The 16,631-nt window shown below is 42.3% G+C and overlaps 1 protein-coding gene across 4 annotated transcripts in view; it reads left to right on the forward strand.

The window, feature by feature from the left end:
- The window catches only part of ARHGAP21 (Rho GTPase activating protein 21), a 450,388-nt gene that overhangs the window by 237,592 nt on the left and 196,165 nt on the right, over positions 1 to 16,631 (forward strand). For all 4 annotated transcript variants that reach the window (XM_029588677.1, XM_029588676.1, XM_029588679.1 and 1 more), the window contains one exon: positions 4,456 to 4,548. In XM_029588677.1, coding sequence (XP_029444537.1) covers positions 4,456 to 4,548 — 93 coding nt within the window. The remainder of the gene's footprint in view (positions 1 to 4,455; positions 4,549 to 16,631) is intronic.

Here is a 16,631-nt window from a genome sequence, read left to right on the forward strand (position 1 = left end):
CCCCCTTGTTTGTTTTCTTCCTTTAAGCTGTGAATTGTACAGTGTTAGTATTGGTGACCCGTTTTGTTTGTATATAACCCTTGTTTATTTTTTATTTGATTACCTTATTGTGATGTCTGTATATATTTACTTCAATTTGGTGTCTCCTCTCTTTAGTTTGCTATGCATAAATTTCCTTTATATGTTTAATTTCATTCACTCTATTCATCTGTGATTGGTTGTGCAATCTGTGTTTAATATGTAATTACCCATAGATTTATGTCCTATTTTTTGTTATGCTTTCTACACCCATTCTGGGTTTTCCTCGTCTACACTCATATTTTGGCCATTTAATTGTAGATTCCGGCACTCCCACCGTAGATGGGACAATTTTGTTTTTTGCTTTTGGTGCGTTTTTTTGTCCATTTAATCCCTTCAACCGGAACTTCCACTGCTGAAGCACCATTCAATGCTATTGAAGCCACCCTGGCTCTGGGGAATGTGTTTGCAGTATTGTTGCTGTCAATTGTTGATATTGAATTCTCTATTAGCTTTGTCAGGCGATTAATTATTATTATTTTCTGTGTTGTAGCTCCCTACGAGGTCCACTTATAAATCTTTAGTCTTTTGTGTCTTTTTATAGCTGTTGGTCCCTCCCGACGCAGTCTGTCGAAACACGGTTCCGTGTCAAGGGACCCTGAAAGTTTGTTTTGTTTTGGAAGACTTTAGTGCCACTTTCTAAGAGTGTTAAATAAATTTTGCCTTCTCTGATCTGAACCCTTTTGTGGACTCTCATCGTTGGCAAACATTCTTTTGATGTCTGGGAATTCCTGTTGTGGATGTTTGCGTTCTCACCTTCTTTGTTGTGCTTAATGCTTCTCCCCCATGTGCTTTGTATCCTATGGAAGGCTGTTGAGTATGTCTGGTTGTGCTTAACACCATCTCTACCAGTAGGCCATTCCAGGCTATCCCCCGCCCTCTGAGTATTTTCTCACATTACCTCAAATTTTCTCTGAACCTCCCTCCCTCTAAATTGAGGCACAAGGGGTCATGATAAGAATTTCAGTTTTTAAGGAAAATGTCTCCTACCAATTTGTTGGTCTGCTAAGTATTTGACTATTTTTAACATAAAAATCATTGTGTTCTGTCTACATTTATATATCATACATATCAGTTACCTGTTTTGCATTTTGCTAGGTTAATATACCTGCTTCCTGGCTTGATTAGATTCAGAATGATTCGTATCAAAACTTCTGAATGCATATTCTATCTGCTCAGAAATATAATTCATTTCAGAGTGCAAAAGGGTATTAAAGCTCTAATTTAAAAGCCTTCTAAAAAGTTTCCACTAGTGCTGCAAATTTAACTTAACTTGTGACATTTCAAATCAATTTTACCATTGTTTTACCGGTCTTCAATTTTATTATTAACTCATTATGTACTATTCTTTAAAAAAAAAAAAAAAAATCATTAAAAAAACCCCTCTTTATCCTTCCAACTCAAGTGCCTTTGCTTGTGAGAAATCTGCACCATGCTGCTGTATGGATGGGAGAGGTTGACACAATAACAGTAGTTGTCTTTCTGTTCTCCTTCACTCCCTCCCCCTTTCCCTGTGATTGGGGTGCGTCAGCTCCGTAGGACCTGCTGGTCTTATTTGGGTCAAGTCTCCCAAGTTATGGGACCAACCTTACTTGAATTTTGTTTCTGATAGAATCTGCATCCAGTGGTTCAAAGTGGTTTTATGTGTGATCTGCTGTTCAGTCTTCTTTTAGGACACTCAGGACAAGAGAATGGGCAGAAAAATTTGTTTTTGAAACTGAATCGCCAAAAATTCAGGAAAATTTGTGGCTCTGAATGTTTCAAACATTCTTTTTTATTTTAGTCTGGCACTTTCCTCCTAGTTCGGACTGCCAGCTCAGTTGGATCTGGCTTCTTAGTAGACTATTCACAACTACCATGTACATTTGTCCTATTTATTATTTGTTGCCTATTTTATGTCCCCCGCCCCCTACCAACTCGATGCTTCCATCACAGTGAGAGTCCTTGGCCAGGGGCACACATTACAGCCCCTTCTAGAAACTGGCTAACATGGACCCTAACCCTAACCCTTACCCATTTGGTGTTACTATTGACCAATGGTTGAGAAGACACCCTCCCCTCAAGGGTTGTGAATGCCAACCCCTAGAGAACAGAATCCAGGTCTTCTCCATGGTAATTTATAGCATTTGTCACTGACCAATCAGGTTGGTCCGGTGTTTCAAAAATGTAACGAATTGCAAACCTGTTGTACCAGTTAATTTTATTTGCAGAAATTAAGAGGACCTTGCAGGTTGTGATGTCCTTTATTGGCTCTCCATAAGAATTATCCAGAATGATGTTAGGTGAGCTTTCCAGGTCATACAGATTCTTTTCTTAGATGTAGAAATTAACTACACTTCTTTTATAAGTAAATTTGTTTAAAATTTGACTTGAAATTGAGATTAAGCCTTGAGCAAATCTTGAACTAAGCAGTTTATAAAATCTGTATTAGAGCTGTATATTGTTCAGCATATTCTGGTTTTTTTTTTTTTTTTTTTTTTTTGTTTTAATTTTTTATTTATTTTTGTATTCCACTACCTTTTGTAATATTGGTCAGAGCAAATTCTAGTATTCACATGCATAATAAAATTCTGAAAGTTATTCTAGTCCACTATCTCACCAGCTTGCATGAATGTATTAAAAAAAGACTGTACTGGAAATTAGCCTAAACCTTTTGGTGGTGGAGCAATGTGTGCCACACACTAAATAATAATCCTATTTAGATTATAGGTACTTTGATCTTGAGTAATGGATATTGTGATTGGTTGAAATCCTTGCTGTTTGAGATTTGAACACATTTTTCCCAAATTGATGATGAATTTTTTTTTTTTTTTTAAATATACTTACCTGAATTGAATTAAACTTTTAAGTAATCTGGTATTTTTTTTTAATTTTATTCTAGTATCTATGTTTGTGTGGGGCTTGTCATTTCTTACTCTCCTCCAGTTTGAGAGCTGAGACTTTACAGGGATTTGTTTTGTGTTCTGAAATGGTTGATTGTTGGAAGCACTGCAGTAACCTTCAGGTTCTGTTGTCATTCAAGTGTAAAACAGATTTCAAAAGGACCAAATCTTTCAACAGACTAGAAGAGAAAGCACTTAACTTGCAAAATTGCTTGGGTGCCACATGGTTTGTGTTTCCTGTATATATGTGTGTGTGTGTATGTATATATATTTGTATGTGTGGGTATATATATCTATATATATTTTATTGGAATTATAGTAAACTGTTTTCATTGCTTGTCTTCTAACTCGTATACTGCGATTTTGCTTGTTACTATTTGGTGAACTTTAATTTGTGTATGTCCCTGAATTACTGTTATTAAAGGTGCTTTCTAGGTGAGCTGTATGATGAGATCTAATTGGCAGGTGATAACATGGGACAACGAGATTTGATAAGTTAAAGTCCACAGGTAGTGAAAATGTGTGTAGGGGGGAGGACCTTAGGGAAGATGAAGAATGGTATTTTAGATACCTTAACCAGACTGTATATTTGTTATGCTCGGAAATTTGTTATGACATTTAAGATATGTTTTAAGTTAGTCCAATAAAAAGGTGTATTGCCTTATAATACTTATATTATTTGTTAACCTGTTAGACCTGTTTAATATGCGGACATAACACAGAATCACTCTATTTGATAAGAAACTGTATTTGGTTTTTATGATTATAATCCTAATTTGCTTTTAGGATCAAAAACAGGTGGCAGATGAAATGAAACAAATGCAATTATAAATGATAGTGCTTTGCAGGGATGGAAATATTTTTAGAAAACGTAGGCAATGGCCCAAATTTTTAGAAGCCAAGGAAAAAATCTCACTTGCTTTTGTTTTTCTTTCTTTTTTTTTTTGGGGGGGGGGGGAGGGGGTTAAATGTTTCTATTTTACTTTATTTCTTTATCATTTTTCGCGCTCTCTCTGCTTTCCTCTTCCCTTTCCCACCCAACCCGGGCCAAACGCAACGGTGGCTCCTTAGCACAGGCCCTGCTGCAGTAGTGGCTCCTGTGTAAGCCAATGGCAGGCACCAAATTTTGGGTGACTTGGTGCCTGAGAATTTTTTAGGCCTGATAAATTATATCCTTGTGTAAAACAGTAACCTGTAAGCATAAACTTCCAGTTATACAAAGGTGTTCCCAGTGACCAAAACGGTTCTGTTTCCGTATTAGTCCACTTGAATGTATGGAAATATTTCCATCTACCGGCCAAAGAAATGCACATGGTTTAAAATCCTCCAGCTGTTACTTTACTGTTTGACAGACTGATTAATTGTCAGAGTGACTGGTTTCTGAAGAGAGTTCCACAGTCTGTGAATGCAATTCTATGCCTCATGTTGGTTCACTGTGAAATCTTATAAGTTATTGTAAGGGAGTGTCCTAAAATGTGCGTGCTTTATTCTACAGGGAGGCAAAGGAACAGGCTGGAGCCCATGGATACCATATTTGTTAAACAAGTTAAGGAGGGAGGACCTGCGTTTGAAGCTGGACTCTGCACAGGTGCTGTTGCTATCTCTTTTAGTACCAACTATGTTATGACTGGTTCGGACTCTGGGTTATGGTTTCCGCACCTAAGTACAATGACATTTTAAGCAAGAATCTTTGTTTTAGACAACTCTCGAAAAAAAACCTTAAGGTAGATTTGGCTAGACTTCTTTCTAAACTTCTTTGATCTCTTGTATTTCACTGTTTATATATGTAATCCTTCCTGTAACAGTTTATTTTCTGACTTCCAAGGATGAATTGTCACAGCTGGTTCAGTGGGTGGAGATTCGATTGTTGAGCCGACACATGTATAAGACACAATATGTAATTTCTGGAGAAAATTAGTCCATGCACAGTAACTTTGCATTCAAGCCAGAGACAACCCACCTGCCTCCTTGTTGAGAGTTCTCTATTATGCCAAATAGCTTATCCATACAGTAAACTGAGGGGCAGCAGATCCAGTAATGCATGCTCCTTCTCCCCTTTCTCATATGTTCAAAAGCATTCCTAGAAAGCTATGAAAGATGTGCTCCACACTGGTATGAGATGGAGTCCCATGTCCCAGTGAGGTGGCTTAGAGCACAACTGTCCTTAGAGAAGACTTTTTTTTATAGGTAAAACAATTTCACTTTCCAATGTACTTGTGAATCTGTAATGTCATCCACATTCAACATTTGTTCGTTTACTGCATGTACAAATACAAGCTAGGAACGTGAAATCAATTACCCACCAATAATGGGGAAAAATAATCAGGTGCTGATATTCTGATGCTGGAAAAAGCAGTGGCACAGACCTGCAAAAAGAAAGTGTTGGGCGTTGAGTTTCTCTGTCAATGTTCTGTATTAATGTAAATAAATACTAAAACACGATAGTTTAATTCCTGTTTTTATTTTGTTATGATAAAAATGTTACATGATTAAGAAACCAGCAGGTTAGAATAAGTACTCCACCATGACTGTGTAGAGCTATTTTATAGTGGTATGCATCCTTAGGAGGCAAGAGCAACCATAATTAAACAAAAAAAAAACAACTTCCATTATCACATGCATCTAAAAAAGTCTTTAAAAACAATCACATCACTTGTTGAACGGCCTAGAGCTGAGAGACAGCTAGGATTTAGAAGAGGAACAAGTGATAATATTTACTTCTCATGACTGATAGTAGAGAGAATGATTCAAAAGAAGAAACATTTATGGCTGCATTTTATTGACTCTGCCAGTTTACCAGCGTAACTCATAACAAACTGGCAGAAATCATGTGCAGAGCCTAGTATATCAGAACTTGAAATCAGTTTAATCTTTAATTTGTATTGGAATTAAATGGCTATAGGCAGAACAGCATCAGGAAATGCAAAGAATGTGGAAGTAAAGATATCATATATAGTATGATTGTCTAACTCACACAATTTCCACCATCTGAGTGTGGTGTTCCTGCTGTGTTTGATCTCACTGAAGGCAGTTACCGCTTGCTTTGTGACCTCATAGAAGGATATATTAGTTAATTATCAATGTATTTATTTTATTGTACTGTTTTTTTCTTTTATTTTTGTAATGTCTGTTTTAACTTGACTGCATTTGTGTATGTAATGTTGTAAACTGCTACGATTAATCTATTGGAGAAGTGGTATATCAAAACTTTTATATAAGACAAGGATGTATGTGCTCCCTTTTTTATTCAGTTTACAGAGTGAATTTTTAATCTCGGAAGCTCCGGAAGAACAGCATATGCTTGATTAATGTTCTGTATGTTGATTATTACTGGCATTCGAGAGAGAGACCTATAAATTGTAAGGCCTATGGAATAAGCCCGACTGCTAAGAAGATGAAAATGGGCAAAAAGAATACCAAGGCTATAGAAATATTTGCTAATGGAATGAAACAAATACTATAAATATCTATGTAGTTGGATTACAAATTATGGAAAAAGTTTATAACCAAAGTGTAAAAAAAAATAAATTAGGAAAGTACAATGATTTGGGGGAATGTAAGACGTTTTAGGAGAAACTTAGACTTAAAATTACAGAAAATAATTGCTGAGTGCAAATCTTTCACAGTGGTAGAATACAGATGTGAAACATGGACATATTGTAGAGTGGTTTACATGAATTCAGGAAACACATGACCTCGAAAGACAGGATGCATGAAATAGCTGGAGGTGGAAGAAATCTGATAGCCCTCATTGAAAGGAGAATGAGAATTGTTGGTCATGTAAGACTGGAACAAAATTTGCATGCAGGATATTGCAGATGCCTGCTGTCAGGCAGTAGAGCCAGAAAGAGGCTTCTGGCTCACAAGGACAGGAATGAAGAGCAGGAAGAGAAGTAGTGGCCAGGAAGAGGGGCTAGGTCCAGAAGGAGGAGTGGTTGCTTACAGGGTCCAGAAAGTAGTGACAGCAGCTGGATTGGGAAGGAGGAGTAGCTGCCTACCAGAAGCAGCTGCCTTTGGTGTGGAAGATAAGACAAGGGAGGCTGGGTTTGGAGGAGGAAGCAGCAGCTGCCACCAGGGAACGTGGCTAGGAGTGGTCATTAGGCTACAAAAGTAGGAGGGGAAAAAGTTGAGGAAAAAAACAATGTTAAAAAAAAAAAAGCCATGAAGAATTTTCCCACTGGCGCCTACGTTTTCTAAACTTTTCCTCCCCTGTTGTGAGATAAGGGTGGCAAATTAGCTAGTTTAGTACTAGAGTACATGATAGCGGAAAGCAGCAAGCTGTTTAGAGAGCTGACATTTCTCCTAGGACAAGCAGGATGGTAGTCCTCATGTGGATGACATCATCTGATGGAGCCTGGCATAGAAAACTTTTGGCAAAGTTTCTAGAAGCTATGACTGGCACACTGAGCATGCCCAGCCTGCTACGATCTGTGTGTCCACGCGAGGTCCCCCTTCTGTCTCTTCTTTTCCGTGGTGCAGTTGCCTCGCGATCCATGAAGTTCTTCCTTTTCTACTTTTGCCTTGATAATTTCAAGGTGTTTTTTTTTTTTTTGCCCATTCCTCGTCTAGTTCCCCTTCGTGGTCAGTGCCGCCTGCTACTGTAGGTCTTTTTCCGCCATTTTTTCAACCTTTGCGGTAGATTCCTGACTCCTCGCCTCACGGTGTCAGTCGGCCATTGACAGCATGCCGGGCTTTTTTCGTATCAACTGGTTTTCGTCAGTGCCCACGGACCATGTCCATAATGGATCCGCATGAGGTTTGCATTCTCTGCCTGGGGGTCTGACACGGCATCCAGAGGAACTGTCTGTGTGACCAGATGACACTCAAAGAGCGTTTGGCGTGCCTCAATAAAATGGAGAAACTTCTTAGGACTCCAAAGTCCTCCTTGGCTGCGTTGGTCTCTTCGACACTCAGAGATCGTGGGGATCCATCTGACCCACTTCCCCTCGCAGTCCCTATAGCTAGTACCTCCAAGGATCAGGGAGAGGGGGATCAATCCTCAATCACCCCGCTCTCCCGGACCTATGGGTCATCAGCTTCCTCGGTGCTGGGGAAAGATCGGGCCGAGCAATGGAAGCGATCCCGGAAGCATCGAAAACGGTCATCATTGGTGGAGGGTTCCAGTTCCAGAGTGGCATCGGCAGCTGTCAATCTGCCATTAAAATGGCACCGGCCATTGAAGGCCCCATCCTCCAGTGCCCCCTGTAGCCCTAGGCATTCCCCACCGACACGGGTGCAGGGCACCATGCCACCTCTGAGACCTGAGGAAGAGCCGGTAACATCTCATCCCCCTCCATCATATCTGGCCACCCAGGACTTATAGGAGGAGCTGAACAGCAGGGCGCAGTTGGCGATGCTCAAAGCACTGCAAAGCATTGAGCTGCCATTGCCACCGGCCCACGTACTGGTGCCCAAGCCTTCGCCATTGATGCTGGCACCACTGGTAGAGTATCTGGACATTCTTCTAGGCGTCCTACCAATGCAACTGGTGCCCGAGGGGCCCTCAATGCCCCATCGGCCATCGATGCCCGCCACCGGAGCGATCCCGATCCTAGGGTCCAAGGAGGAGGAAGGTACGGCTGGTATGGTGTTCCCGCTCCCATGGTTCCCCAAGCCCTTGCCGGATCCCTCCGGCCTGCCATGGCCCTCGATCCCCTCCATGCCGGGGGGTGCCCTCAAGGCATCCGAAGCCCTCGGAGCCCAGGGTGATGCCCCTCATGGACCTCGCCCACAAGTTCCTGGTCCCTTTGAGGAAGAGGAGCTTTATGATCCCTGGGGTGTTGACTCCACAGGCTCATTGCTGGATTATTCTGATGACCCCCTTTCGGAGCTCTCTCCTCTGGAGAGGCACCGATCACTGCCTGAAGACTTGTCCTTTGTGGAGTTTGTTAGTGCTATGGCCAAGGCCATTGCTTTTCACTTCCTTAGAGGAGGATTCGCGTCATAAGATGCTGGAAGTTCTCCAGTTCATCGATGCCCCTAAGGAGATTGTGTTTGTTCTGATCCATGATATTTTCAAAGAACTCCTCCTCCGCATGTGGGAGCACCCCATCTCTATCTTCCCCATTAACAGGAAGGCTGATGCCACCTACTTGGTGCAACAGGCCGTGGAGTTTGATAAGAGACCACTCTCCCACCAGTTGGTGGTCGTTGAGTCCACCTTAAAAGAGGCCCAGTATTCCCATACCCATGCCTCTGCTCCTCCAGGACATGAGCACAGGGAGCTGGATGCCCTTGGCAGGAAGATCTTCCAAGGTGCCATGCTGGTTGCCTATATCGCCACAGTCTTTGGAAGTGAGCCAGATTTCATGGAGAGACTGCCCCAGCAACAGCTGAAAGCCGTTGTCTCACTGGGTCTGGAGGCGGGAAAACACCACCACTGGGTCTGGAGGCGGGCCGTTGCCACCATTGCCTCACTGGGTCTGGAGGCGGGAAAACACAAGGTGTGTTACACCTATGATATTTTTGAGATGGCAGCCCGCTTGGCCGCCGTGGGCATCAATGCCAGAGCGATGGCTTGGCTCTGGGCCTCTGACCTCTGTCTGGAAATCCAGGACAGGCTTGCTGACCTCCCCTGTACAAGCGAGAACCAGTTTGGGGATAAGGTCCAGGATGCAGTGGCGCAACTGAAGGAGCATCATGATAACTTTCAGTAGCTATCTACTAGTGCCTCAGAAGGACTGTCCTCGGCCAGGAAATCCTCCAGGCCGGGTTCTCAAAAACCCTTTTATAGACAGAGGAAATATTATCCAGCAATTGCAGCTCTCGGGTTATGTTTACCGGGTCCTGGGGAAGTCCCGGAAACCTTCAACCAGCTCAAAGTGGAAACGCTTTTCCATTTGGAGCGGGGGGTCATGGAATAGACGCTTTCTCATGTCCCCTCCCCCAGCTGCTGTACTACCTGTGGCACTTGTCCAAGTCTGGGCACCACCAGTTCCGTCAGGGTGAACCTCAGCTCTGTCCGCTTGTATCACCGAGGTATCGCTTGTGTGACTGTTTCAGTCCAATCCTTAGTGGGCCGTTTCATGCAGGGTCTCCTCCAGCTGAAGCCCCTTCTTCGGCCTCCCATTGTGTCCTGGGACCGCAACGTTGTCCTGGCAAGACTCATGCAGCCTTCTTTCAAGCCACTACAGTCCAGCGACCTGAAGTTCCTCACCTGGAAAGTCATATTTCTGATGGCGTTCACTTCTGCTCGTAGACTCAGTGAGCTTCAGGCTTCCAGTGGGAGCACTGAGAGGAGAGGATCACCTTGCTGGTGGCTGAAAGGAATCAATAAGTTTTTGCTTGGGACATTTTCTTTTTTAAAAGTATTGGGGCAAAGTTATCTATTTGGGAATATTATTTAGTGTGTTTGTGCTTTTTATAGTCAGTAAGGTAGCGAATAAACAAGTTAGACAGTATTTTTTAAATAGTCAGTAAGCAGAACTGACTATTCTGACAGTAGGCAGTAAGTCAGTAAGCAGAACTGAGTGTTTGTATTTAAAAAAAAAAAAAAAAAAGCCAGAAGCTAGAAATACACTAGGAGCGGAGCAGTGTATACCTAAGTAAAAAGGTTGAAAAGTTCAGTTACTCACCTTGGAAAGGTGAAGTAGTGTGGTTTGGTTTGAATAGGTACCACCACTTGTTAATCAAGAGAGCAGTGAGTCACTCTGGCTGACTAACTGAAGTTAGACTGTTTGTATTTCCCACCCCACCCCTAGCTCATCCTTTAATTTATAGGCAGGTGCCACTTTCACAAAAAAAAACAACAAAAACTTTATTGAGAGTTTGATAAGTCCCCTGTAGGCCACTACCAGACATAAGGTGAATTCACTAATACATTTAAAGGACGTTAATTAGACACATTCCTACTCCCATAGCAACCTAAAACTTAACTAGGAACTGAACAAAATTGAGATGAAGGCAGCAGTCCAGCAGCAAGAGGGGGGCTTCCCAGTCTTTTGCATCAAGTGTCACATGTATGATTTTTTACCCATCGGTGAGAAGTACATGTGCATGCGATGCAAAGAGCTCCTGGCTCTCAGAGAACGAGTCCGATCTCTGGAGGCTAGAGTGGCAGACCTGGAGGAGCTGAAGCAGACAGAGAGGTATATAGATGAGACCTTCAGGGACATAGTAGACAAGTCCCAACTTCAGACTGGCAGCCCTGGTGCTGCCTTGGAGGAAGAAGGTCTCATGATTGGAGAGCTCAACCTGGTGCAGCAGGAAAGGATCCTGTAGCAAGGACCTGCTCTCCAGGTGATGCATTGTCCTTTCGCACAGAGGATATCTCCCCAAGGCCTACAGCCCAGGAGGGAAGGGTTAGGTCGGCCGTCATAGTTGGTGATTCATTTATTAGGAATGTAGACAGCTGGGTGGCTGGTGGGCATGAGGATCGCCTGGTAACATGCCTACCTGGTGCGAAGGTGGCGGACCTCACGCGTCACCTAGATAGGATTTTAGACCGTGCTGGGAGAAGTCTGCTGTTGTGGTACATGTGGGCACCAACGACACAGGAAAATGTGGGAGGGAGGTTCCGGAAGCCAAATTTAGGCTCTTAGGTAGAAAGTTTAAATCCAGAACCTCCAAGGTAACATTCTCTGACATGCTCCCTGTTCCACATGCAGGTCACCAGAGGCAGGCAGAGCTCTGGATTCTCAATGCGTAGATGAGACGATGGTGCAAGGAAGAGGGATTCAGTTTTGTTAGGAACTGGGGAACCTTTTGGGGAAGGGGAAGTCTCTTCTGAAGGGAAGGGCTCCACCTTAACCAGGGTGGAACCAGACTGCTGGCACTAACCTTCAAAAAGGAGATAGAGCAGCTTTTAAACTAGAACAAAGGGGAAAGCCAACAGTTGCTCTGCAGCACATGGTTCGGAGGGAGGTATCTTCAAAGGATAATAATGATGCATTAGAATTAGGGCATTCCGACGGTGAGGTTCCAATAATAAGAAAAGTAGTCCAAGTGCCTGTAACTAAAAACTCGCCTGAGCTTAAAAAAATTCTAATTTACCCCTATCAATTAAAAAGCAGAATGAATATACAAACAAAAAACAAACTTTGAAATGTTTGTATGCTAATGGGAGAATGTTTGTATGCTAATGGGAGAATTAGAATGTATAGCAGTGAATGATGACATAGTCTTAATTGGCATCTCAGAGACATGGTGGAAGGAGGACAACCAATGGGACAGTGCTTTACCGGGGTACAAATTATATCCCAATGATGGAGAGGGGTACCTGGGAGGCGGTGTGGTGCTTTATGTCTGGGATGGCATAGAGTCCAACAGGATAAACATCCTGCATGAGACTAAATACACAATTGAATCTTTATGGGTGGAAATTCCTTGTTTGTCGGGGAAGACTATAGTGATAGGAGTATACTACCGTCCATCTGGTCAAGATGGTGAGACTGACAGTGAAATGCTAAGAGAAATTAGGGAAGCTAACCAAATTGGTAGTAGTGCGGTAATAATGGGAGACTTCAATTACCCCAATATTGACTGGGTAAATGTATCATCGGGACACGCTAGAGAGATACAGTTCCTGGATGGAATAAATGATAGCTTTATGGAGCAATTGGTTCAGGAACAAACAAGAGAGGGAGCAATTTTAGATCTAATTCTCAGTGGAGCACAGGATTTGGTGAGAGAGGTAACGGTGGTGGGGGCTGCTTGGCAATAGTGATCATAATATGATCAAATTTGAATTAATGACTGGAAGGGGACAGTAAGCAAATCCATGGCTCTCGTGCTAAACTTTCAAAAGGGAAACTTTGATAAAATGAAAAAAATAGTTAGAAAAAAACTGAAAGGAGCAGCTACAAAAGTAAAAAGTGTGTAAGAGGTGTGGCCATTATTAAAAAAAATAAATAAATAACATCCTAGAAGCACAGTCCAGATATATTCCACGCATTAAGAAAGGTGGAAAGAAGGACAAACGATAACCGGCATGGTTAAAAGGGGAGGTGACAGAAGCTATTTTAGCCAAAAGATCTTCATTCAAGAATTGGAAGAAGGATCCAACAGAAGAAAATAGGATAATGCATAAATGTTGGCAAGTTAAATGTAAGACATTGATAAGACGGGCTAAGAGAAAATTTGAAAAGAAGTTGGCCGTAGAGGCAAAAACTCACAGTAAAAACTTTTTAAAATATATCCAAAGCAGAAAGCCTGTGAGGGAGTCAGTTGGACCGTTAGATGATCGAGGGGTTCATCGCAGAAAGATTAAATGATTTCTTTGCTTCGGTGTTTACTGAAGGGAATGTTGGAGGTACCCGTACTGGAGAAGGTTTTCATGGGTAATGATTCAGGTGGACTGAACCAAATCATGGTGAACCTAGAAGATGTGGTAGGCCTGATTGACAAACTGAAGAGTAGTAAATCACCTGGACCGGATGGTATACACCCCAGAGTTCTGAATGAAGTAAAAAATGAATTTTCAGACCTATTAGTAAAAATTTGTAAATTATCATTAAAATCATCCATTGTACCTAAAGACTGGAGGATAGCTAATGTAACCCCAATATTTAAAAAGGGTGATCCGGGAAACTACAGATCGGTTAGCCTGACTTCAGAGCCAAGAAAAGTAGTGGAAAGTATTCTAAACATCAAAATCACAGAACATATAGAAAGACATGGTTTAATGGAACAAAGTCAGCATGGCTTTACCCAAGGCAAGTCTTGCCTCACAAATCTGCTTCACTTTTTTGAAGGAGTTAATAAACATGTGGATAAAGGTGAACCGGTGGATATAGTGTACTTGGATTTTCAGAAGGCGTTTGACAAAGTTCCTCATGAGAGGCTTCTAAGAAAAGTAAAAAGTCATGGGATAGGTGGCAATGTCCTTTCGTGGATTACAAACTGGCTAAAAGACAGGAAACAGAGAGTAGGATTAAATGGACAATTTTCTTAGTGGAAGGGAGTGGGCAGTGGAGTGCCTCAGGGATCTGTATTGGGACCCTTACTTTTCAATATATTTATAAATAATCTGGAAAGAAATACGATGAGTGAGGTAATCAAATTTGCAGATGAAACAAAATTTTTCAGAGTAGTTAAATCACAAGCAGATTGTGATAAATTGCAGGAAGACCTTGTGAGACTGGAAAATTGGGCATCAAAATGGCAGATGAAATTTAATGTGGATAAGTGCAAGGTGATGTATATAGGGAAAAATAACCCAAGCCATAGTTACACAATGTTAGGTTCCATATTAGGTGCTACAACCCAAGAATGAGATCTAGGCGTCATAGTGGATAACACATTGAAATTGTCTGTTCAGTGTGCTGTGGCAGTCAAAAAAGCAGACAGAATGTTGGGAATTATTAGAAAGGGAATGGTGAATAAAATGGAAAATGTCATAATGCCTCTGTATCGCTCCATGGTGAGACCGCACCTAGAAGACTGTGTACAATTCTGGTCGCCGATTTCAAAAAAGACATAATTGCGATGGAGAAGGTACAGAGAAGGGCTTCCAAAATAAGGGGAATGGAACCAGCTCCCCTATGAGGAAAGACTAAAGAGGTTAGGACTTTTCAGCTTGGAGAAGAGATGGCTGAGGGGGGGATATGATTGCGGTGTTTTAAAATCATGAGAGGTCTAGAACGGGTAGATGTGAATCAGTTATTTACGCTTTTGGGTAATAGACTGGGGGGCACTCCATGAAGTTAGCATGTGGCACAAAACTAATCTGAGAAAGTTCTTTTTCACTCAACGCACATTGTTGCCAGAGGATGTGTTTAGTGCAGTTAGGATAGCTGTGTTTAAAAAAGGATTGGATAAGTTCTTGGAGGAGAAGTCCATTACCTGCTATTAATTAAGTTGACTTAGAAATTAGCCACTGCTATTACTAGCAACGGTAACATGGAATAGACTTAGTTTTTGGGTATTTGCCAGGTTCTTATGGCCTGGATTGGCCACTGTTGGAAACAGGATGCTGGGCTTGATGGACCCTTGGTCTGACCCAGTAAGGCATGTTCTTATGTTATGTACACACCGTACACAAAATTCTTCCTTCATCATGTGGTCTTGTGTACACATCCTAAGTTTCTGCCCAAGGTTGTGACTGATTTCCATCTCAATCAGTCCATCGTTTTGCCCACTTTTTTTCCAAGGCCTCATTCCCACCCAGGGGACCGCACGCTTCACACCCTGGACTGCAAAAGGGCTTTGGCGTTCTACCTGGATCGCTCTGTGAGCCACAGGCAGTCCACCCAGCTCTTCATGTCCTTTGACACCAACAGGCTGGGAATGGCGGTGAGTAAGCAGACCTTGTCCAACTGGCTGGCAGATTGCATTGCCTTCTGCTACGAGCAGGCTGGTCTTCAGCTGGCTGGCAGAGTAAAAGCTCACTCTGTGCGGGTTATGACGATGTCTGTGGCTCACTTGCGTGCAGTCCCATCGTTGAAATTTTCCGGGCCGTAACCTGGAGTTCTCTTCACACGTTTGCAGACCACTACTGCCTGGACAGACAGCCATCAGGACAGTGCCTTTGGTCAGTCCGTACTGCGTAATCTGTTCCAGACCTGAACTCAACTCTCTCTGTTTGTGCTTTTTGTGGGAAGCAGACCTCCCCCCTGGTTACCTAAAGTGCCGCAGTTGTGTTGTGCCCGTTGGCGCCTTGTTCGGCCGCTGTTGGTCTCTCCAGTTGAATGGGGCAGTCTGGAGCTCAGTATTTACCCACATGTGAAGATTACCATTTGCTTGACCTAGGAGAAAGTGCAGTTGCTTACCTGTAACAGGTGTCTTCCTAGGACAGCACAATGTTATTCCTCGGGATTCCTGCCCGCCTCCTCACGATGTTGGGTTCACCTTCAGTTTGTTTTATTTTTTCGCTCATATTTTTGCTATATTATGAGACTGAAGGGGATCACACGTAGATAGTAGCAGTCTGGACATGCTCAAGTCTGCTGGTCAAAGCTTCTAGAAACTTTGACAAACGTTTTCCGTGCCTGGCTTCATCAGATGATGTCACCCACATGTGAGGACTAACATCCTGTTGTCCTAGGAGAACACCTGTTACAGGTAAGCAACTGCACTTTAAAATTAATCAAGACCTGGAAATCTTAGTAAATTAAAGAGAAAAGTTGACCATAAAGAGAGCTGGTGCGCCATATAGTTGCCAACTTTTATATGCATTATGGTACTTAATGTTGTTGATACTCTGGAAACTGAAAGCTGCTTCTTGGTTGGTATTCAAACCTAGACCAGTTAAGGGAGCTCGTGTTCTTTGAGAAACTCCTTTTAAACGTCTCTGGGGGTCTGGAATATGAAGGAAAGGAAATGCCCTGGCACCCAACTTTGCAAGAACTCTATTAGAAAACGAGGAGTAAAAACTTAGAAAAATAGTGGATAATCACAGGAAGAGACTAATCCGCTCATCCAGTGTGCTCAGGTATAACTCTCCAGTCTCTAATGATATAGCCCAACTGCCAGCCACTGAGCATAACAACTAATAGAATATATCTCCTTCTCCAGGACAGTTTTTCTCGACTTCCTCATTTATATTCTTCTCTGGCAGATGAGCATAAAAAATTTCTCACTTAATTCACACTAAGCACAAACCACAAAATAATCAGGAGATTATAGTGTACATTTTTTTTATTTTTAACATATGGTAAGAGCAAAACCCTTGCCGCCTTTCTTCTCTGGTTGAGAAGTAGCAGGACAACGAGAGTTACAGAGTTGCAGTTTCTC

Source organism: Rhinatrema bivittatum, chromosome 2, assembly GCF_901001135.1.
Source record: "Rhinatrema bivittatum chromosome 2, aRhiBiv1.1, whole genome shotgun sequence".
In the NCBI taxonomy this organism is placed as follows: Eukaryota; Metazoa; Chordata; class Amphibia; order Gymnophiona; family Rhinatrematidae; genus Rhinatrema; species Rhinatrema bivittatum.